Genomic DNA, 24,820 nt, shown 5'->3' with positions numbered 1-24,820 from the left:
GGTATGCAGATAAATATGGCTCAGAAGCAAAGAGTAGCCATTTGGCAGCGTTGCGAGGACGTGTGTTGTACACTGCATTCTACTCCATCTGCATAGTCATATCGTAAATGTCACTGTAGCAATAATTGTAAAATGCAGGATGATAGCATAACTTGAAGGTATGTCAGTAGGGTTCCCTGCAGTTATGTACATTGAAGAGAGGGGGCCCTATAGTAGAGCTCAAATGGGGCCCCATAATGTTAACCAGGTTTTGCCAGAAGTTCTTGGTGTTTTCCCTTTTTATGCCCATTGGGTCAGTTCCTTAATATATATACCGTAGTTCCACTGGAAAGCATCCAGTCCTGCATTGGCTTTTGCAAGGGAATGGGAGCAACCAGCTCTGGGCCCCTCCTCTCTCCATGGGTCTCCTACTAATTGCATGATCTGCCTCTATGGTATGTACCCCTGGTCTGCAAATTCTAAGCTGGTTGTCCCGTTTCTAGGAGGGGAACCAGCTCTAATTTACTGAGGAACTTAGCAAGTCTTCCACCACAGGGGAAATTAATAGTGTTGAGCGAGCTTGGCCGAACACCACGTGTGCTCGAGCAGGATGCTTGAGTCAGTGTATTTAAATCTAATTTAGCCTCTATTTCTCTGCAGAAGATCGCTGTACAGTGAGGGAATCCCTCAGTGTGAGTCCATGGCTTAGGAGTCCCTGCTCTGACTCCATATATAGCTATGTCCATATTTAGAGTCAGTGCTTGTGGACACCCAGTGTATTTAAATCTAATTAAACCTGTATTTCAGAAAAGTTTCTGCCAGGATTCAAACTCACAGGCAAGGCACTTAACCACTGAGCTATAATAGCTGCATAGCCAGTTACTTAAAAATAAAAAAAGATTTTTTTTTTATATGAGACTTCTACTGTACTGTACTGTATTTCTCCTTAGACCTAAACAGTAGAAGTCTCTTTTTTTTTTTTTTGCAACTGGCTATGCAGCTATTTTTTTTAGCCCCTTCCTTGCCCCTTTGCTGTGACTGACAGCGCTTATGCAGAGAGTTCGGCAAAGCCAGCCGAACTGCCGGCTGTCAGTCACAGAGAAGGGCCAGGGAAGGGGGTGTAGTTATCTTAACTTAAAGCATGGCTTAAAGCATGACTAGAGAAGCACACCGGCAGGGGATAAAAGAAAGTTTTCTGAGCTTTAGCTGCATCCGCCTTCAGGAAAAGAAAATTATCATTGGAAACACGCTGCTGGCTACTGTTAGGAACTGCTGGCAGCTTGGGATGGTTTTTGGAGGTGACAGGTTCCCTTTAACCACTACACTATATAGCTGCATAGCCAGTTTCTAAAAAAATAAATAAATATGAGACTTCTACTGTATAGGTCTCAGTAGAAGTACAGTACAGTAGAAGTCTCTTTTTTATGTAACTGGCTATGCAGCTATTAAAGCTGAGTGGTTAAGTGCCTAGCCTCTAATGCAGAAGGTTGTGAGTTTGAATCCCGGCAAAAACTTTTCTGGAATACAGGCTAAATTAGATTTAAATACACTGGGGTGTCCCCAAGCACTGACTCCATATATGGACATAGCTTTAAATGGAGTCAGAGCAGGGAATCCTAAGCTGAACTAGAGTCCCGACACCCTCCCCTCTTCAGAGCAGGGGGTGCCTGGGGTTCTCCCATTGACTTTCATTGTGCTCGGGTGCTCGGTAGAACACTAGAGCATCGTGAAGTGTTCTACACGAGCACTTTGGTGCTCGCTCAACACTAGAAATGAAGCATTACACGGTTCCTGGGCTGTGTAAGTCATGGACGTGCCGAGAGTGTGAGACAATCTCCATTCTAGCTCATAGACAAGACTGAACTCCTCTTCTATTTTCTCAGAGAGCTCTATTGTGTTTTCTAACCCACCCACCCCCAGGTGTGTTAAAATGGTATTCCAGCCTGAACCATTTATCCCTAGAAAACAGCAAATTTCTTAAAATGTGATTTTTGTCCAATTCGACAGAATCAATCTTCCGATTTGATCTAGGTCAGAATTTTACCCAAATCGAAATTTCATTGATTGCCTGGATTAATGTCAATACATTGTAACATTGTACATGGCTCCAATTTTTTTTAATGAGGTGCAGTACCACAAGTGTCCACTGGGCAGGACATATATTTTCCATTAGTAATGTGTTATTTGCATGTTGCGCATTTTTCAGCAATGTCTCATTCACATATTACAAAATATAATGCGTAACCATGCATATAAAAATTCATCCATATCCTCTATTAAACGCATTGCTGCATGTCTGGCTAAGTTTTACCCTAGAATAACTAATTCAAACACTTCTAGAGGAAAACCTTGTTCTTAATACACATCAGCACACAAAAACTATTACAATACAGTGCTAATAGCTAACATGCAGGACTCTTAGCTTAGCAAAGCAGACACAGGTAGGAGCCTGCTCGGCTCAGCTAATCCTGGCATAGCACAAGTTACCCATGTGCCATGCCAGCATTTAGTAAACCTCGGGGGTCACAGGCAGGAGCAGCAATGTGTGTCCTGGCCGTAATCCGTTCTTTGCGGCCCCATTCAGAAAGTGTACTGTCTGTACTCCATACACCGCTGAGAAGTCAGTGGTGTGGAGAAAAGTAAATTTAAAGTGCACAGGGAAATCTGTGCTTTAGGGGGGATATCTCTAGAAAAAATGTAAAATCAATAAATAAAATACATTAGAAAAAGTATTATTAGGGCATTTGGGACTCTTTAAAGTGTGATTTAACTGCTTCAGGAGAGGTGTTAAAACAGCCTTGTAAGTGGCAGACAATAGATGCCGAATCCCTCTCCCAAGTCAGTTAAATAACACCTAATGACTTCAGTCTTGCAAATTGCAATCAACATTTTACCTCCATGAAGTCCTTGACCTCACGTTGATTGTGATAAACCGATTATACTGACTGAATCATGTGTCACCGGTATTTAATGCCAGAGATTTCTTGTACAAGTCATTCTAATTGAGAAATTAAGTCAGAGTCAGCGACGCTCAATGGCCAAAGCAAGTGAACGAAGCTTCAGGGCTGTAGCTCGACAGTCATATTTTACTCCGTAGTCTTCCTGCAGACAGTGTGGGACATTGAGAAATCTTAGCTCCCTGGAGCTGAAGCTTCAGGATGTTGCTGAAGGAGAAAATTAACTAAGGGGAGAAATAATAAGAAATAATTTGCTTTTTGGCTGCACCCATGACTAAATGTCACCTATTTAAAATATGCAGAAAGTAAGAATCCATATTAAAAAAGGAGAATAAAAATACCTATTAGCCATGTAACATCATTAGGCGCGTGTAGGGCCCCTCACCCCAGACATGAATGTTTGATGTAATTCCCTATACAGCATGTAATAAATTATTACAGTCAATCATCCTGGAGCTCAGGAGACCTGTCACCACATCTGAGGTGCCCCGACTCTGTGAAGTCCTCGCCAGGTCTTGATATTCATGCTAATGTCGGGCGTTTTTGATGCTTGCTAATAAATACATATTAAGGAAAGCAATCTGCAGCTTGATTTTATGGATCTGAGAAATCTGGAAGGCACTAAACTGGTCCTAGGAGTCTTTCATTGAAGTCGCCCCCCCTTCCCCCTTGGAGTCTCTGTAGTTAACAGCATGTTTTTCAGGGCCCGTTCATATCATCCAAAGAGACATGTATAGGATTAACATCTAAATTATACATGTTATTAATGATGTTGATACATTGTAACATTGTACGTGGCGGCACGTTTTTTTTAATGAGCTGCAGTACCACAAATGTCCACTGGGCAGCACATATCTTTTCCATTAATAACTTGTGATTTGCATGTTGCACTTTTTTTTTCCTTAAGTGTCTCCTTCACACATTGCAAAATATGGCTAATAATGTGTGACCATGCTTATAAAAAATACATCCATATCCAGGGATTTTCTACTAAACACATTGCAGCATGTCTGACCAAGTTTTAGCCTAGAAGAACTGATTCAAGCGCTTCTACAGGAAAACTTGGTTCTTGATACACATCAGTACAAAAAATAAATAAAAAATACTGCAATACAGTGCTAATAGGGTTGGGTATTGCCCACTATGTTCTGCACATGGAGACTGGAAGCAAGCTGAACATATGAAGTATACTGTATGGAATTGGATTTTAGTTTTTGTAGATTGAATTATTTTGATGTTGCATAATATTATTGTTCTATATGGTGGTATTATGTGGGCTGTATATGGCAGTATTACGGTATGTTGGCATTATAAAGTGGTATTTTGTGGCTTAAAAGTGCAAAACAGGTGGGAAGGGCTACTTTGCTTGCTGCCCAGGACCCTGGTTTAAGGCTAGGGCTACACAATAAGTCACACAACAAAAACTGTGCAAATACATTGCGACATGTGTCGCACGACATTCATGTTGCACCAAAGTCGCGCAACAATTTTTGCAAAGATAGTCAATACTTTTGCACTGCGACATGCTGCCACTGCAATGCGACGGTCACACAAAAATCCAACGTGGATGGATTTTTTGCAACTGTCTTGTCGCAGTTGCAGCATGTCACCCACCCACTTTTGCGCGACTTTTGTATAACAAGAAGTCGCGCGACAACTGTCGCCGTGTAGCTATAGCCTAAGGGAGTGACAAAGTGGGCATGGCAAATTGCCCGGAGCCCCACTTTCAAAGGACTGGAAGCCCATTATCAAACTAGTACTAACCAGTATTACCTAGCAGAATGCAAAATTACATATGAAATGCAGCATTAGGTGGGCTTTTTAGGGAGAATAATTTTAAATGTTGCATAACATTAGAGCTCTTTATGGCGGTGTTATGTGGGATGTATATTGTAATATTTTATTAACATTATATGACATTATTTTGTGGGATGTATAAGGCAATATTACAGCTTCATTATATAGCAGTATTATGTGGAATGTATTGCTGTCTTATTTTGGCATTATATGGCAATATCATGTGGGTTATATATTTTGACACTATATGGTGTGTGACACAGTGAGAGATTTGGTCTGGGAAAACAGGTATTTTCCTCCCAGCATGTGCTGCTGGGCTGATTTACAGCCAGGTGAGGTCAAATACTGGTCCGGGTTTTGGCAGAACCTGACTGTCCTTAAATATGCAGCTGGGCTCAGAAGCCAGGTCTCTGTGTTGGGATCTGGGAGCCTTGTGTCTGGATGAAGGCTTGCTACCTGTTTGGCATGAAAACAGGTTGGTGCTGCCATCAGCAAGGACTCTTTGAGGCACAATTGCCGCATGGTGTGAATTACCACCAACACCACAAGGTGACATTTTGTTTGAAAATGACTGTTTGTTTTGTCACTTGCCTAAAGTGTGAATAAAACACTGAACTGTTTAAACCAAAGAACTTGTTGTTGCCTCTATACTGGGTCCGCTAATCCCGTCTACCAGAGCGAGTCCCCACAGGTGCTATTATGTAGGTTGCATATGGTAGCAGTATACTGGCATTATGTATCCGTATAATGTGGGTTGTATATGACATTATTGTGTGGAATGTATATTTCAGTAATTTATTGGCATTATATGACAGTATTATGTTAGATGTAAAAGGCAGTATTACAATTTCATTATATGGCAGTCTTAGGTGGAATGTATATTGCTATATTAATTTGCCATATAGCAATATCATGTGGGTACTATATAATAGTATTATTTTGCTATTATTTGGTACTATTATGTAGGTTGTACATGACAGCACTATATTGGCTTTATATAGTGGTATTGTGTGGTATGTACAGTGAGGAACAGAAGTATTTTGAACACCCTGTGATTTTGCAAGTTCTCCCACTTAGAAATCATGGAGGGGTCTGAAATTCCCATTGTAGGTGCATTCCCACTCTGAGAGACAGAATAAAAAATGAAAAAATCATTAAATCCCATTGTGTGATTTTTAAAGAATGTATTTGTCTTGCACTGCTGAACATAAGTATTTGAACACCTGAGAAAATCAGAGTTAATATTTGGTACAGAAGCCTTTGTTTGCAATTACAGAGGTCAAACGTTTCCTGTAACTCTTGACCAGGTTTGCACACACTGCAACAGGGATTTTGGCCCACTCCTCCACAAAGATCTCCACTAGATCTGTCAGTTTCAGCTCCCTTCAAAGATAATCTATTGGATTTAGGTCTGGAGACTGGCTAGGCCACTCCAGAACATTGATATGCTTCTTATGGAGCCACTCCTTAGTTATCCTAGCTGTGTGCTTCGGGTCGTTGTCACGACCCATCTTCAATGCTCTGACTGAGGGAAGGAGGTTGTTGCTCAAAATCTCACAATAAATGTCCCAATTCATCCTCTCCTTAATACAGTGCAGTCTTCCTGTCCCCTTCGTAGAAAAGCACCCCCAAAGCATGATGTTACCACCCCCATGTTTCACAGTAGGGATGGTGTTCTTGGGATGCAACTCATCCTTCTTTTTCCTCCAAACACGACGAGTCAAGTTTAGACCAAAAAGTTCTACATTGGTCTCATCTGACCACATGACTTTCTCCCATGTCTCCTCTGGATCATCCAGATGGTCATTGGCAAACTTCAGACGGGCCTGGACATGTGATGACTTGAGCAGGGGAACCTTCCGTGCAATGCATGATTTGAAACTATAATGGTGTACTGTTCTACCGACAGTGACCTTTAAAACTGTGGTCCCAGCTCTCTTCATGTCATTGTCCAGCTCCTCCATTGTAGTTCTGGGATGATTCCTCACCTTTCTTATCATCAGTGATACCCCACGAGGTGAGATCTTGCATGGAGCCCCAGTCTGAGGGAGACTGACAGTCGTCTTTAGCCTCTTCCATTTTCTAACAATTGCTCCAACAGTTGATCTATTTTCACCAATCTGCTTGGCAATTGCCCCGTAGCCCTTTCCAGCCTTGTGGAGGTCCACAATTTTGTCTCTGGTGTCTTTTGACAGCTCTTTGGTCTTGCCCATGGTAGTAGTTGGCGTCTGACTGACTGTGGGGTGGACAGGGGTCTTTAAAGAGCTCAGACAGGTGCTACTAAGTTAGATTAATGGATGGAGTAGAGGTGGACTTTTTAAAGGCACAGTAACAGGTCTTTGAGAGCCAGAATTCTTGCTGTTTCTTAGGTGTTCAAATACTTATGTTCAGCAGTGCAAGACAAATTCTTTAAAAATCATACAATGTGATTTCCTGAATTTTTTTCAAAAAATTCTGTCTCTCAGAGTGGGAATGCACCTACAATGTGAATTTCAGACCCCTCCATGATTTCTAAGTGGGAGAACTTGCAAAATCGCAGGGTGTTCAAATACTTCCTCGCTGTATATGACAGTATTATTTTGGCATTATATGGTGCTATTATGTGGGTTGCATATTGCAGTATTTTGTTGGTTCTATAAAGCAGTGTTATAAAGACTATACATGGCAGTATATTGGCTTTATTTTCTGGTATTATGTGGGATGTATTGACACTATTATTTTAACATCATATGGCAGTATTATGTGGGTTGAAATGATTAGAAAAAAATATATTTTAAAATGGAAAACAGGTGGGAGGCTGAGCTGCTTATTGTCCATGGCCATGCCACTATCTTTAACAAGTCATCTTCCTATAGAAGTGAATTTAATAGTTGTGCAATATCATAACAGTGTGGGTCACGCAAGCTTTGTAGGATAGGTCCACTCATTGCAGTACAGTGCAGCACAAAACCAACAACTACCCAACCTCAATAACCACATATGCATAATTTCCCCCAAAATATGTGATTCTTAGATTTCATATAGCATCCATCCGATTGCTGCAGTGACCGGGGAGCATTATAAAGCCCCCAAATCCAGCAATGAGTAGAGCACACTGTCTGGTCTCAATATCTGCAGCTGCCGCTAACTGCGTGAGACTCCTTATGAATTTTCAAGGGTTAAAGAAAATGCAAAGAGACAAAAAGACAATCAAGGTTGAGTTGATTGTAATAGACCTAAATGGGCTACTCTGTAAAAATGAAGCCACAGTTAAATTAAAAAATCTCATCTTTAACACTGCTCCATAGAGATGTGATTAATAGAAAGTAATCTCATTGCATATTAGATGTGTTTTACTTATCACAATGCAAAAATTGCAATTTGATGGCCTTAAAAAAAAAAAGCGGAGAAGTATTTTTAATTGTACAGCGCCACCTAATGCTCAGTGTTGGATTACCAGCTGCATAGTAATACTGTCTTTGTCGAGGGCTGGTTTGTTGGCACGCATTTCAGGGGACATGAACATGGATGATGTATCTGTAGATCATAGGACCATACCACCAGGCTATAGAAGGGGCTTTTACATTTTTTTTTACTATATCTTTATTCACCTGATGAGAATCTGGGATTTTCCTCTTTTCAACTGCACTTGAACATGAGTGTGATAAGTAAGCATGGGGCTCCATAGCAAAACTTGGTATGGGGCCCCACTCCATCATCATGTGAAGGGCTTATGATTATTTTGTTCTTTATTCTACACAACCTTATGGCTCCCTGTGATGTGCATTTATTATCATATGGTCCAAAGTTCTCACGAGATGCCCCTTGCCTCTAAGTGAAGATGTTTAACTGCTAAATGTGGCCCTTGGTTGCTGGGCCCCTAGCAATGCACATGCAGAATACAAAGTTTCAGGGAGAAAAATGAAATCCATGAGTTATTATAAGGAAGGAAAAAATTGTGATTGTACTAGGACCCTGTAGGCTATGGACGTCCAACCTGCAGCTCTCCAGCTGTTGCAAAACGACAACTCCCAGCATGCCCAGCATGCCTACAGCTATAAGCCTACAGCAGGGCATGGTGGGAGTTGTAGTTTTACAACAGCTGTAGAGCCGCAGGTTGGCTCTCCCTGCTGTAGGCTGAGGTGACATAATAGGTCCTTCTCACCTTATGAGGATAGCCATGCAAACAATGACATGTGATATACGGTAGATGCGTCTTTTCTTGCCTTTATTGTTTGCTCGACATATTTCAATATAGTGTGGTGTGAGATGCTTTGAAAAAAACATGATTTTCTAATAGTCTGTCGACAGCTGTTTATGCTATCTGCGTCTGTGTGTTGCCACCCTATGGTTGTGATAGGACTTTGTTTTACTGTGAATTCTGAAATCTGGGGATAAAGTAGGCTTGACAAGGCTTTGGTGCAAAAAAAGTTTACTAAGCAGTGATAAAATAAACAGATTTTATACAGAATAAAGTAAAGTCATAAATCATCTAGCATTCAAACAAATGAGTGGGCTCCCCATCAACCAGTTCCCAAGATGGTGATACAAACCGAGAGAGAGAGATAGTAGCGAGACATCTTACCCGATTGATGTCAGAGAAGCTAAGATTATTGTTACTTGTGTTGATCACGAATATTCGAATTGGGAATATTAATCGCGAATATCGGCACTTCGAGAATTCGCAAATATTTAGAATATAGTAATATATATTTGTAATTTCGAATATTTGAGATTTTTTTTCATCAGTACCCTCCCTTCTTGCCTGTGGGCCAATGAGAAGGCTGCAATGTCTTTGTCTGAGCTTAGCAACATCCCTAGCAACCAATAGGATAGCTGCCTAGCCCTTACCCCATTTTCTGCAGTTTTTTTTAGAGAGAGCAGTGTCATTGCTGTGCTCTGTGCTTTCCACACTACATTAGATAGTTAGTTAGTTAGTTTATATATATATATATATATATATATATATATAATACAGATAGTTAGTGAAGATAGTCAGTGTAGGTTATATCCCGATATAGTGTAGCTGTTGCAGTGCAGGGTGTTAGGTAGTGTGATAGGTTCTGCTGTCCATACATAAATGCAGACCTGCTAAAATGTGAAGTTTCACATATTGCGCCAAAATATTTGCATAGTTAGTGCCAATTTGTGCAATCGCGACTATATTGGAGCACTCTAACTGCATATAAAGCCATTTTTAATGTTCTGCCGTGCCAACCATTTTCTCCAGTCTCAGGAAACTTCTAGCAGCTTGGAAAATCTAACAAAAGTGACCCACGCCTGTATTTATGCGCATTACGCAAATATTAAATTGCCGATTTTTCACGATCAAAAAAAAATCTCTAATTCACGAATATATGACGAACGTTCGAAATATTGCGAATCGGAATATAGCCCCTGCCGCTCATCACTAATTGTTACATGCATTGTTAGACATTTTTTTGTTTCTTGGCCCCCTCTCAGGGTGCAGTACACATGTACAGTTAGCTCAACTCTTAGGAACTAGTGATGAGCGGTAGGTGCCATATTCAATTTTGCAAATATTCGATTAAATATTTGTCTTATATTCGTCGAAATCGAATATTCGTCATTATTCTATTTATCGCGAATAATATACGATTTAATTATTCGCGTATTGCGATTTTTCTTTTGACAGTATAAGGCAACTTTTTTTATGACTATGGCTTGGCTAATATGTGTATTTTATTATTCTATATATAGCTATAACTTCATCTTTTAGTATATTCGTAATATTCAAAAATACGAAGTTAGAGCAATATTACGAATATTCGTAAAATACACATATAGACTGTAATTTAGCTAATATAGTGCTATAATCATTTTTTTTTTTGTCTAATTTTATTTTGCCTCTTCTGAACTTCAGTTTTGGAAAATATGTACACTATTAAAAAAATTACTATAGCACCATATTATCTAAATTGCAGTCTATATGTGTATTTTATGAATATTCGCTATATTGCTATAACTTCGTTTTTTAGAATATTTGTAATATTCTAGAAGACGAAGTTATAGCAATAGAGCAAATAAATTCGTTATTTAGAATATTCGTCTTTTTTTTTTCCTTTTTTTCCAATCTGTACTGTTATTCCACTTTGGCATACTGCTCCCCGACAAGCGTCCCCGTAACCATGGCAACGCCTGTGGGTTAGAATATACCATCGGATCTGAGTTTTCACGATCTAAGGTAAAACTCAGATCCGATGGTATTTTCTAACCCACAGGCGTTCCCATGGTGACGGGACGCTTGTCGGGGAGGAGTATGCGAACAACTGTACAGATAGGAAAAAAATAATGCCAAAATTCTAAATAACGAATTTATTCACTATATTGCTATGTATTCGTTTTTTAGAATATTGGTCATTTTATTTTCCATATGAAAACATGATTCCCCCCTGCTTAACCACTTCAGCCCCGCTAGCTAAAACCCCCTTCATGACCAGGCCACTTTTTACACTTCTGCACTACACTACTTTCACCGTTTATTGCTCGGTCATGCAACTTACCACCCAAATGAATTTTACCTCCTTTTCTTCTCACTAATAGAGCTTTCATTTGGTGGTATTTCATTGCTGCTGACATTTTTACTTTTTTTGTTATTAATCGAAATGTAACGATTTTTTTGCAAAAAAATGACATTTTTCACTTTCAGCTGTAAAATTTTGCAAAAAAAACGACATCCATATATAAATTTTTCGCTAAATTTATTGTTCTACATGTCTTTGATAAAAAAAAAATGTTTGGGCAGAAAAAAAATGGTTTGGGTAAAAGTTATAGCGTTTACAAACTATGGTACAAAAATGTGAATTTCTGCTTTTTGAAGCAGCTCTGACTTTCTGAGCACCTGTCATGTTTCCTGAGGTTCTACAATGCCCAGACAGTAGAAAACCCCCACAAATGACCCCATTTCGGAAAGTAGACACCCTAAGGTATTTGCTGATGGGCATAGTGAGTTCATAGAACTTTTTATTTTTTGTCACAAGTTAGCGGAAAATGATGATTTTTATTTTAATTTTTTTTTTTCTTACAAAGTCTCATATTCCACTAACTTGCGACAAAAAATAAAAAATTCGAGGAACTCGCCATGCCCCTCACGGAATACCTTGGGGTGTCTTCTTTCCAAAATGGGGTCACTTGTGGGGTAGTTATACTGCCCTGGCAATTTAGGGGCCCAAATGTGTGAGAAGTAGTTTGCAATCAAAATGTGTAAAAAATGGCCTGCGAAATCCGAAAGGTGCACTTTGGAATATGTGCCCCTTTGCCCACCTTGGCTGCAAAAAAGTGTCACACATCTGGTATCGCCGTACTCAGAAGAAGTTGTGGAATGTGTTTTGGGGTGTCATTTTACATATACCCATGCTGGGTGAGAGAAATATCTTGGCAAAAGACAACTTTTCCAATTTTTTTATACAAAGTTGGCATTTGACCAAGATATTTTTCTCACCCAGCATGGGTATATGTAAAATGACACCCCAAAACACATTGCCCAACTTCTCCTGAGTACGGCGATACCAGATGTGTGACACTTTTTTGCAGCCTAGATGCGCAAAGGTGCCCAAATTCCTTTTAGGAGGGCATTTTTAGACATTTGGATCCCAGACTTCTTCTCACGCTTTAGGGCCCCTAAAAAGCCAGGGCAGTATAAATACCCCACATGTGACCCCACTTTGGAAAGAAGACACCCCAAGGTATTCAATGAGGGGCATGGCTAGTTCATAGAAATTTTTCTTTTTTTGCATAAGTTAGCGGAAATTGATTTTTTTGTTTTTTTCTCACAAAGTCTCACTTTCCGCTAACTTAGGACAAAAATTTCAATCTTTCATGGACTCAATATGCCCCTCACGGAATACCTTGGGGTGTCTTCTTTCCAAAATGGGGTCACATGTGGGGTATTTATACTGCCCTGGCTTTTTAGGGGCCCTAAAGCGTGAGAAGAAGTCTGGAATATAAATGTCTAAAAATGCATTTGGATTCCGTGAGGGGTATGGTGAGTTCATGTGAGATTTTATTTTTTGACACAAGTTAGTGGAATATGAGACTTTGTAAGAAAAAACAAACAAAAAAAAATTATATATTTCCGCTAACTTGGGCCAAAAGAATGTCTGAATGGAGCCTTACAGGGGGGTGATCAATGACAGGGGGGGTGATCAGGGAGTTTATATGTGGTGATCATGGGTTCATAAGGGGTTAATAAGTGACGGGGGGGGTGTAGTGTAGTGTGGTGTTTGGTGCGACTTTACTGACCTACCTGTGTCCTCTGGTGGTCGATCCTAACAAAAGGGACCACCAGAGGACCAGGTAGCAGGTATATTAGACGCTGTTATCAAAACAGCGTCTAATATACCTGTTAGGGGTTAAAAAAATCAGATCTCCAGCCTGCCAGCGAGCGATCGCCGCTGGCAGGCTGGAGATACACTCGCTTACCTTCCGTTCCTGTGAGCGCGCGCGCCTGTGTGCGCGCGTTCACAGGAAATCCCGGCCCTCGCGAGATGACGCATATATGCGTGACTCTCCGCAGGGCTGCCACCTCCGGACCGCACATCTGCGTTAGGCGGTCCGGAGGTGGTTAAGTTGCTTGTGGGCCAATGGCTTATTGACCCACAAGAAAGAAGCAGGGAGGAATCATGTTTTCAGATGTAAAAAAATGACGAATATTCGATATAACGAATATATAGCACTATATTCAAAATATTTGCAAATTTACGAAGTTACGATATTTGCGATTAATATTTGCTATTCGAATATTCAAGCTCAACACTATTAGGAACGCAGCCAGGTACCAGTTTAGATGACTGTAAAACAGTAGTGACCTGTATATGCTCCCTAACTCACTACATTACTATGAATATCACTACATTGTATCATAATCATTAAAGGGAAATAACTACTAGAAATAAACCTTGCCTGGTTCTTCCACTTTAATTAATTTCAACCTGTCTCAAAATAAAAACAAACCTCTATATATGCCACGGTTATTATACTGGGGCATGCCTTAGTTTCAAAGCAAGTTTCATATAGGTAGCTACCAAATAAGTAACCTTTTTTCATAAACTATCTACCCTGTTCTTTCAAGAGTACTGCCCCGAATTGTTTAACAGGAAGCCATCTTGGCACCACTGGGCTTCTCAAAAAAAAAAAATATCAAAAACTCTATATATGTTTGACTAACGAGTTTCTTTTGTAAAGATCCTTAGATCTTCTTAAATACACAGTCTCTGGTGCCGTAAACATAGGAGACCTAGATCTTGACTTTGGAATCCTCCTCTTATCGACCCCGTCTACAAAGCATCAAATTCTTCATTTGTTGGTGCTCTGTACACCATACTACATGTCATTTCATACTAAAACATAGGTGTAAATTTTCTTGGTTTTCTACAGTTAGTTCTTCTAATCTGTACTTTGCAATAACCCGTAAAATAATAAGATGTTTTGCATAGGACTTATCTGTCCCTCGCTCCACCATTGCCACCATCTCTGCGTTGCTCACAGGGGCTGTTTGCTCTTCCACCCAGCTCCCGATTAGACGTGGCCACTTCTTTTGCTGTTCAGCTGCATTTACTCTTATACAGCTGAACAGGAGAAGAACCAACCACATTTGGTTGGGACCTGGGCAGGAGAACTCACTGCCAATGAGAGCGCAGCTGGTACGGGTGAGGGAGATGTACTGTAAGTACTATGTAAAACATCTTGCTTCCATAAGTTATTACTGGTTATGGATTACAAAAACTGACTGGAGAACCCCTTTAACAAAATTTATGGAAAGGTAAGGATGGACACATCTGAAGCTTAAAGGGAACCTGTCATCAACTTTGTGCTGCCCATACTAAAGGCAGTATAAAGTAGAGGCAGGTGAGTTGATTTCAGCGGTCTGTCATTTATAAGTTGAAAGTAAGTGGTTGCCAAGAACCAACATCACAATCATTGCAGACTAGGTCGGGAAAAGAGTCACGGCCACCTGAGAAGAGTCATGGTTATTCATTAATTCCTGTTCTCCCTGCCCACCTGCTGATGACTGACAGTCTTCTCCCTAGTTTTCTCTCTAGGAGAGAACTGCCAATCATCTGCAGATGGGTGAGAGAGCAGGAGATTAGGAATAACCATGACTCTTCTCAGGTAGATTTTCTAGGCCTGGGCTGCAATGATTATTATGCTGGTTCTCGGCAACCACTTACTTTTAGCTCATGAGTGACACACCGCTGAAATCAGCATTTCTGTCACTATTTTATACTGCCCTCAGTGAGGTCAGCATAAAGTTGATGACAGGTTCCCTTTAAATAAATGCAACACAAAATATTGTATTGGCACCTGATGTGTTCATACCTATAAGACATTCCAACCTTGTAGTATGCGGATGAGAATAAATCAATCTCCTCATATGACTGATACTGAGATCAGTCATCCCAGTGAAGATGAAGGACAAGAAACTTTGTGCCCCTCATTTAACAAACTCTTCATCTCCATCCCTCTTAGAAGTAATCTTCCATGTATCTAGGAATTCTATATGACTGTGTAGAGCAGCCTGGAGGGTAAAAGGTCCAGTGATGTATATGATCTCATCCTTTGATGGTATGCTCTAATATATACTCTGGTGACGCAACTTCAAGTGAAATGTGAATCCATCAGAACCACACATAGAAAATCTCCTTCATCTCTCATGTTGACAGGAGTTTTCAGTAAGGAACATCTGTAAGGATGAAACTTATTTATACTACAGCATTCACAAAAAGGCCCAGAGCCTCCTTACATTAAAGGTGCCTTTCAGGTTATCCGTATCGGTACTTCTAATGGGTCAACAGGCTTCACTGAAGGTTGCTGCTCTTAATATAGGAACCCCCATACATTAGAAGTCTATATAGCATAACTGTATGTACAGTACAGACCAAAAGTTTGGACACACCTTCTCATTCAAAGAGTTTTCTTTATTTTCATGACTATGAAAATTGTAGATTCACACTGAAGGCATCAAAACTATGAATTAACACATGTGGAATTATATACATAACAAAAAAAGTGTGAAACAACTGAAAATATGTCATATTCTAGGTTCTTCAAAGTAGCCACCTTTTGCTTTGATTACTGCTTTGCACACTCTTGGCATTCTCTTGATGAGCTTCAAGAGGTAGTCACCTGAAATGGTCTTCCAACAGTCTTGAAGGAGTTCCCAGAGATGCTTAGCACTTGTTGGCCCTTTTGCCTTCACTCTGCGGTCCAGCTCACCCCAAACCATCTCGATTGGGTTCAGGTCTGGTGACTGTGGAGGCCAGGTCATCTGGCGCAGCACCCCATCACTCTCCTTCATGGTCAAATAGCCCTTACACAGCCTGGAGGTGTGTTTGGGGTCATTGTCCTGTTGAAAAATAAATGATGGTCCAACTAAACGCAAACCGGATGGAATAGCATGCCGCTGCAAGATGCTGTGGTAGCCATGCTGGTTCAGTATGCCTTCAATTTTGAATAAATCCCCAACAGTGTCACCAGCAAAGCACCCCCACACCATCACACCTCCTCCTCCATGCTTCACGGTGGGAACCAGGCATGTAGAGTCCATCCGTTCACCTTTTCTGCGTCGCACAAAGACACGGTGGTTGGAACCAAAGATCTCAAATTTGGACTCATCAGACCAAAGCACAGATTTCCACTGGTCTAATGTCCATTCCTTGTGTTCTTTAGCCCAAACAAGTCTCTTCTGCTTGTTGCCTGTCCTTAGCAGTGGTTTCCTAGCAGATATTCTACCATGAAGGCCTGATTCACACAGTCTCCTCTTAACAGTTGTTCTAGAGATGTGTCTGCTGCTAGAACTCTGTGTGGCATTGACCTGGTCTCTAATCTGAGCTGCTGTTAACCTGCAATTTCTGAGGCTGGTGACTCGGATGAACTTATCCTCCGCAGCAGAGGTGACTCTTGGTCTTCCTTTCCTGGGGCAGTCCGCATGTGAGCCAGTTTCTTTGTAGCGCTTGATGGTTTTAGTGACTGCACTTGGGGCCACTTTCAAAGTTTTCCCAATTTTTCGGACTGACTGACCTTCATTTCTTAAAGTAATGATGGCCTCTTGTTTTTTCTTTACTTAGCTGCTTTTTTCTTGCCATAATACAAATTCTAACAGTCTATTCAGTAGGACTATCAGCTGTGTATCCACCTGACTTCTCCACAACACAACTGATGGTCCCAATCCTATTTATAAGGCAAGAAATCCCACTTATTAAACCTGACAAGGCACACCTGTGAAGTGAAAACCATTTCAGGTGACTACCTCTTGAATCGAGAGAATGCCAAGAGTGTGCAAAGCAGTAATCAAAGCAAAAGGTGGCTACTTTGAGGAACCTAGAATATGACATATTTTCAGTTGTTTCACACTTTTTTGTTATGTATATAATTCCACATGTGTTAATTCATAGTTTAGATGCCTTCAGTGTGAATCTACAATTTTCATAGTCATGAAAATAAAGAAAACTCTTTGAATGAGAAGGTGTGTCCAAACTTTTGGTCTGTACTGTATGTAGCATATGAGGACACGTGTCTTCATATGGTTATAGGTACAGAATATGCATTATACACCATATTGCAGTGAAGGGAGTTCTATAAAAAAAGGTCATCAGACTTGATCATATCTCTGGCTCCTACAGGTGGTTGTCACTTTTTCAAGCCTATCCAGCTGTTCTCTAGACAGTAAAACTAGAATGTCATTGATAATCGAGTACTCATTACTGTAATACTGCCCCCCTATGGATGTGATTGAATAGGAGGAAATTCACATTTAAAGGGCATCTGTCAGCAGATTTGTACCTATGACACTGGCTGACCTGTTACATGTGCGCTTGGCAGCTGAAGGCATTGCTTTAATATTTGCAAATGAGCCTCTAGGAGCAACGGGGGCGTTGTTATTACTCCTAGAGTCTCAGCTCTCTCTGCAAATGCAATGCTCTCTGCACTTTGATTGACAGGACCAGGCAGTAAAAACATCATCACACCTGCCTGGTCGTGTCAATAAAAGTGCAGAGGTAGCGGCAATTGCAGAGAGAGCTGAGACTCTAACAGGTCAGCCAGTGTTGACCGATGCCCTTCAATTGGGTTGTCCAACTTTTAATGAGTGATGGCCTCTCCTTAGGATAGGTGATCAATATCTGATTGCAAGGTCTGACACCAAGGATAGATCATCACTTGTAAAGAGTTGGTCAACCCCTTTAATTGAAACTATCCTTTAAATAGTAACACAATGTAGCTTTTACATCTGAAATTTAGTAGTCCATTATTTTTTTCAGATTTTCTCAAATCTCCTGCATGGATTAAAGGGGTTCTGCAGTGTTTTTTTAACTAATAATCTATCCTCTGGTTAGATCATTAGCATCTGGTCGACGGGGGTCCGACACCCGGGACCCCTGCCGATCAGCTGTTTCAGAAGGCAGCGGCGCTGGCAGTAGTGTCGCAGCCTTCTCGCTGTTTACCGCACGCCCAGTGATGTCACGACTAGTATCAATGGCCTGGGCGGGGCTAAGCTCTGTTCACTTGAATGGAGCTTAGCCCCGCGCAGGCCATTGATACTAGTCGTGACGTCACTAGTCCTGCGGTAAACAGCAAGAAGGCCGCGGCACTACTGCCAACGCCGCTGCCTTCTGAAACAGCTGATCGCAGGGGCGTAGTTATAGGGGGTGCAGAGGTAGCAGTCGCTACCGGGCCCAGGAGCCTGAGGGGGGCCCAAAGACCCTTGTGCTGCATAAGAAGACACACAAAGCACTGAGGGCAGGGGGCCCCAAGTCTAACTCTTGCACCAGGGCCCATGAGCCTTTAGCTACGCCCCTGGCTGATCGGCAGGGGTCCCAGGTGTCGGACCCCTGCCGATCAGATGCTAATGATCTATCCAGAGGATAGATCATCAGTTTAAAAAAACAGCAGAACCCCTTTAAGGCTAAAGTGAAATTTCCCCTGGGATTTACCCATACCACCTTGTCTGACCAGAAAGTTATAGAGATCAGTCAACTGCAGCTTCACACACCTAAAATATCCTTGGAAAAACTCATGCTGCAAATCACTCAAGTGTCTGATGGGCTTACCAGAGGAACAACGTGTCCCCTTAAATATTTGCTCCAGGTCCTTTGATTGACATGGATTACTCTTCAACATGGTCCACAGGCTACACAAAAGCTTGCTCTTACACGGTAGAATCGAAAACTGACGCTTGCACGGTGTGTTTGCTCTTGTGTGAGCAGAACAATCATTTGCACATGCATCATTCCAGGTTTCACTTCTGAATCGTCGTTTTCCCCCATACAATCAGCTGAATACACATGCACACAGGATAAAAAGTTGACTTTATCCACACAAGGACTAACACACTGCGCATGCGCCTGGCTCTACTGTGCAAGACTCTGTGTGGCGTTAAAACATCATCAACGTCCACATTATCATCATTATCAGGACTCCACATTATTAGGACGCTTCATTTGTCTGGATACACCCAGTGGACACTTGAGAGGTCATTTTTCTAATTTCATTTTAGAAGGTAGGCCGCACTGCCATAAACTAATGTGGTCACAGCTGTTTATAGGGGTAAATGCAGGTAACGGGTTCTAATTAAATGATGCAAATCTATCTACCTGAAGCCACCACTAGAGGGAGCTTAAGAGCTTACGGTAAACTGTTTGTACATTACAAAGGTTTCCAAGACTTTGAGCCTATCCTAGGTCATCAATATCAAATCAGTAGGGGGCCGATACCCAGCATGTCCACTGATCGGTTGTTTCAGGCGGCTCGGAAGCTATATGGTAGATGGAACTGAAAGCGGAAGTTTTCATCGGTGTTCGGGAGTCTCGTTCAAGTGAATGGGAGCTGAGTTACAGTATGCTGACTTTGGAAATGACACAGTACATGGATTCTTCCATCCTCTGTATATTTTCAGGTGCTGGCGACTGCCCAAAACTGTTGTTCCGTGGTTGTGTTGGGTGTTGAACCCTCAACGATTTGATATTGATCACCTGTCCTGAGGATAGGCCATCACTATCTAAGCCCCCCATTAGCCTCTATAATAAAACAGTATGCAGTAAGCTCTTTAGCCCCCTCTAGTGGAGTCTATAGGCAGCCAGATATATGTTGTTTATGAAGGTGATTTGTAGCTCTGAATCAGAAAGGAAAATGATATAAAGATACTGTATATGAATAAATGAATCTGCTCAGAAATACTTAACATTTGCTTTCTTCGAGTATCATTGATTTAAGTGTGAAAATTTACACTTTATAAGCAAACTGGCATCATTGTATTTTATCTTTTTGAATGTTCATTCGGAACTTTCACTTCATTGTCCTCATTTATACCCTGAGCAGCACCCGGCAGCTCTCCAAGGGTCCTTGTAATGTCTTCTGAGGTTGACAGTCAAATAACACATCTCAGCATTTACCCTTTTCTGGATAATTTTTGCTTTTCTGTGATGACATTTAAAAAATAAATAAATAAATAAATAAGAAAAAAATGAATAAAATCTTACAAATGTTTCCAATCCTCCATGGGCGGTATTGTACAGTGTAACGTTTCATCCTGTTGAATGCCCATTAAGCCCGCTATAAAGGCTGCTAACGAAATTGCCTATATGATATCTCAGCCGCCTTACGAGAAACTGTCATAATGTAACCATAATGTCTGTCCTTCTTTCTTTGTAGTGGAACATCCTGACAAAATGGCTAATGACCAAGGTAAGGTGGCCTCATTCTGTCAACTTTCTTTCCTCCCCTCCCCTCCTCCCAAAATCAATGGTGTCAGGGCTCACGCTCAGCGTGTTTTGCGTCTCACCTGGATCCCACCACACCTGACGAGGCGCAGACGAGCAACGCGCTAATTAATCTCGCTAATGAAGTTCCGCTAGGATGAGGGCTGCCACCGCTTTGATGGCGGAGATGTAAATTTTCTTGAGAGGAAATTGTTTTGTCTCTTTTTCTGAAGGACCAATTAAAATGTCAAGCTTCTTTGTACGAAATAAATTTCAGCCTCTCTCCCCGCGCTTCTGAATAATTCACATTAAGTATAATTAAGCTCGGCATAATTTCCAGTCGGCTCTTGCATCCCTTTCATTGGCTGCGGAATACATTCCCAGATTTTCATTATCATTGTAAATCATTCCCCTTCCTCTAGACAGGATTTTGGGAGGGGGGGGGGGGGGGGGGGAGGCGCAAACATAGGTTATACTTAACTTTTTTTTTTGCATTGGAGGATGATTGTTATTTTTTGGGTAAGTATAGCATTCGCGAAGATCCAGACAGTGATACATGAAACGGTCCAATCTTTGTAAATTACCGCATCATCTCTAAATTAAACAAAACAATGAGAACCGTGTATTAAGAGATAATCGGCGCTGGCTTTGTGGATGCCAAACGTTGATTCATTTTGCATTAAAATCAATAGTGATGTAGCTGAGCTGAGCACCTCTTTTGGCACAACTCACTGTATTTAGGAATGTAGGCAGCAATCAGAGAAAATTATACTAGGACCCAATCATAAGGTGTAAAATTGCTAATTAAGCTCTACTACATCTTTATTTTATGTGATGAGGATATTGGGTGCATCTACTGGTAGGGATGAGCAAACCCGTGGAAGTTCGGGTTCTCCGAGTTCAGCCAAACTTTAAGTCAAAGTTCAGGTTCGGGACCTGAACTTGACCCCGAACCCGGACCCATTAAAGTCAATGGGGACCCGAATTTAACTTTATTATTTTCCGTTATAACATGGTTATAGCGGGAAATAATAGCATTCTTTGGACAGAATGCAAAAGAATATGGCAATTTAGGGGTTTAAAAAAAATAAAAATTCACCTCATCCACTTGATATTTAGTGTCACATGGTGAGCGCGGTGACGTCATCACAGGTCTTTTTGCATGGATGAATGGATAAGGTAAGTTTTTTTTAACCCCTAAATTTCCATATTCTTTTGCATTCTGTCCTAAGAATGCTATTATTTTCCACTATAACCATGTTATAATGGAAAATAATAAAATGACCTGAACACCGAACCTGGACTTCAGTGAAAAAGTCAGGTCAGGTTCAGATAGTGGTACCCGAACTCGCAAAGTCTACTGACTGGACGGTTCTGATCTATTGAAATGAAGTCAGATTTTTTTTTTTATAATATATTAGTAATAATGGGAAATTTTGGTTATGATCCCAATGGTGGTCCCTGATCAGCTCTTGATCTAGGACTAGAATACTAACCAAGAAGAGTCCTCAAGAGGTTCTCTCATAGAAGGGTCCCTTGACAATAAGCTAATCATAAAGTGTCCCCTGGCTAGGAATTCCAGTGATCATCTGCAATCTGTGAGAAAACCTGACAAGGTGTGTTCAGTTTTCCTACAGCGCCACCACAGGGGAAAGAAAGTATTACACAGTGTCCATTCACATCAATGGGTTGTTTCTGTAATTCAGGACAGGACAGGTCCTCCAGAGAGAGAGATGCTCTTTGTAACCACTCTCCACACTGACCAAGAGATGAAGATCCTAAACAGAGGACCCCCTCTATAAATTCCTAACAGGGGGCATAAATATGGGTCTAAACTGGATGAACCTTTTAACTCTGACTGCAAGAACTCTCTCCAGTTTTAAAGGGGTTGTCCTGTGAGTAATTTATTTTTCGAAGGGCTCATATAATAAAATTAAAAATTATACTTCACTGGTCCACCACCTCTCCCATTACTAGGTCTCTGCTTCTTGGCCTGATCTCAACATACAGGAAATGTCTGATCAGTCAGTCATTGGCTCAGCAAGGCCACCATTGTTTCTAGTCATTGGCTAAGTAGGCAAGGCTGTACCAAGAGTAGGGACCCAGTAAACACAAAAGTGGGTGATCGATTTAGTATCACGTTATTTTTTTTTTCAAGTCTGTACTCTTTGAGAAAAAAATTGTCCCTGCTGGAGAATCCCTTTAAGGGGGAATGTTAGTGACTACCATCCTAAAGACCAAAATCTGGGCACCCAGAATTGTCACTGTTTTAACCCCCAACCATCGCTCATAGCCAAGTAAAGATGTGACAGAACCTACTTGACTAAAGCCGATTTGACAGAACTACTAGTAGATGTTTTAAAACCTTTGGTGCAGGCCACCTCCGGAGCACGACTCTTACAAACCAAATCTTCTCTAAGATTCACCTCCCCATGCATCTCTAATAGGACACGACAGCTGCCTTATTTCCTTTTGACAAGTAAATTTAGGCTTAGGCTCATGGAGTAGATGAGATTGACTGTCACAATTTCACATAATAAAGGCAATTTTTCTATAGCCAAGGAAATGTCAAATGGAAGCCATCAAGTTGGCCGGGCAGATGAGATGTGATAGGAATCTGTATGCCGTCTGTCATGTGTTACATGATCTCTCCGGTCCATCAGAGATTGTCAAACAAGAGCGAGACGGCGATATGGATTATGGGGGGAGGGGCAGTCAGGTTCTCTTGATGACTCTAATTGTGATAAGCAGAAAAGAACAAAAATCTTTTTCTCCTTCGGCAAAAGACTGGCAGCTTCAGAGATCCCAGAGTTAGACACTAACATGCCACATGTTTATGTACGTCTCTTGAGACGAGACAGCCGTCAGGACACGCTCTATTAGGCAGCAAGTCGAAGCCTGGAACATTGAGGGGTTGCATTTAACATCACTTCAGCTGGAGGTTTCTTTAACCAAAGATGGTTCAGTCTGTGTCTCTTCATGGCTGGTGTCACATAAGCTGATTATGCCCCGGCAGGATTTCTTTGACTGTTCGATATATGGTATTTTTCCTGCTGCTTCCTAAAAAGCTCAGTCTCTTATCGAAAGTTTCTAAAGAGCATTTAATTGATTTGACGAGAAGCAACTTAGCTTTCTAGGGATAAGTGATGTTTATTTAAAGCGTATGCTCCTATGTTATCTCTCCTCAAGCCTCCAAGCCAGTAGATAGTCCATAACTTAAAGGGAGCCCGTCAGCAGTTTTGACCATGTTAAAATGCTGACAGCACCAGCTAGGGGTTAGGGAGATCAGGACAAACATACCTTTTTTTTTCAGGAGCAGTGTGAATATGAAGTTTTATTCTGCTAGATTCTTCTCCTGCAAGACCCCAGGGCGGAGCTTCTCTGTGAAGTGCTCTCTGCATTGAGCTGCCTCACAGCCCCTCTGCTCCTAACGACAGCTGTAGCATCCAACCTGGAGACCCCTACAGCTTTCACTCAGAGCAGAGATGAGGGGCTGTGAAGCAGCTCTATGTAGAGAGCGCTTCACAGAGAAGCTCCGCCCTGGAGACTTGCAGGAGCAGAATCTGACAGAATGCAACTTCATATTGTCTCTTCTCCTGTTGAGAAAAGCACCACAAAGGTATGCATGTACTGCTCTTCCTAGCCCCTATCTAAGTCAGTCAGCAGTTTAGCATGGTCAAAATTGCTGACAGATTCTCTTTAAGCTGGCCATACAAATTAGATTAATGTCAGTTGAACTCGCCAACTATAGTGGGGACTGGCTGACCATCTAATGTGTATGGGGACTTCTGTACCTGACGGCAAATAGCATGAGAGAGAATGAACAGGCTGTTTGCTCCCAACATGCCTGATCTTTTTCTTCTTTTTTTTATGGAGAAAATACGCCACCAAAGGGGTCTGGCAACAGTTTAGTCATAGAATTGTTTTCGACCGATCGAGTGCTAGACTGACATCGTAACTTTCTGATTTCTGCATATTTCTTCTGCCACGTTTCTTGTCTGAGTAGAATGTATCCAAACAAGTCTGCGTGGCATTGAGAGGAAGTCTGTTATATAACATACAGGACTTCCTGAGGCTTCTTTATACATTTTTCGGCACAGAGAGGTTGCAACCTGCAGATTGCTCCTGGGAGGAAGGTAGAACTCTATAATGCTATCAGTGTTTCGAAACCTTTCAATATCTTTTCCTCTTCTTGCAGGTCAGCATGGGATATACTGGCAGGTGGACACCAATCTGATTGACAGGAGTAGTCTGAATGGTATGTACATTGAAAAATATTCCTTTTTTTTTGTGTATTTTCATATGCATGAGGAAATGGGCTGGCTCTAGGTCAATGACTGATACGTGATTTGGGCAACGTTCACAGAGGACCCCAGGTATACCCAACGCTCACCA

General features: G+C 41.3%; 1 protein-coding gene across 1 annotated transcript in view; it reads left to right on the top strand.

Annotated features, from left to right (window-relative positions):
* Window positions 1-24,820, top strand: part of DCC (DCC netrin 1 receptor) — a 494,023-nt gene that overhangs the window by 419,099 nt on the left and 50,104 nt on the right. Inside the window, exons 20-21 of the mRNA XM_044283460.1 lie at window positions 20,379-20,411; window positions 24,624-24,683. Coding sequence (XP_044139395.1) covers window positions 20,379-20,411; window positions 24,624-24,683 — 93 coding nt within the window. The remainder of the gene's footprint in view (window positions 1-20,378; window positions 20,412-24,623; window positions 24,684-24,820) is intronic.

This window comes from Bufo gargarizans, chromosome 1 (assembly GCF_014858855.1).
Source record: "Bufo gargarizans isolate SCDJY-AF-19 chromosome 1, ASM1485885v1, whole genome shotgun sequence".
Taxonomy (NCBI): Eukaryota; Metazoa; Chordata; class Amphibia; order Anura; family Bufonidae; genus Bufo; species Bufo gargarizans.
The sequence above is the reverse complement of the archived record's forward strand: the minus strand, read 5'-3'. Positions and strand labels throughout refer to the sequence as shown.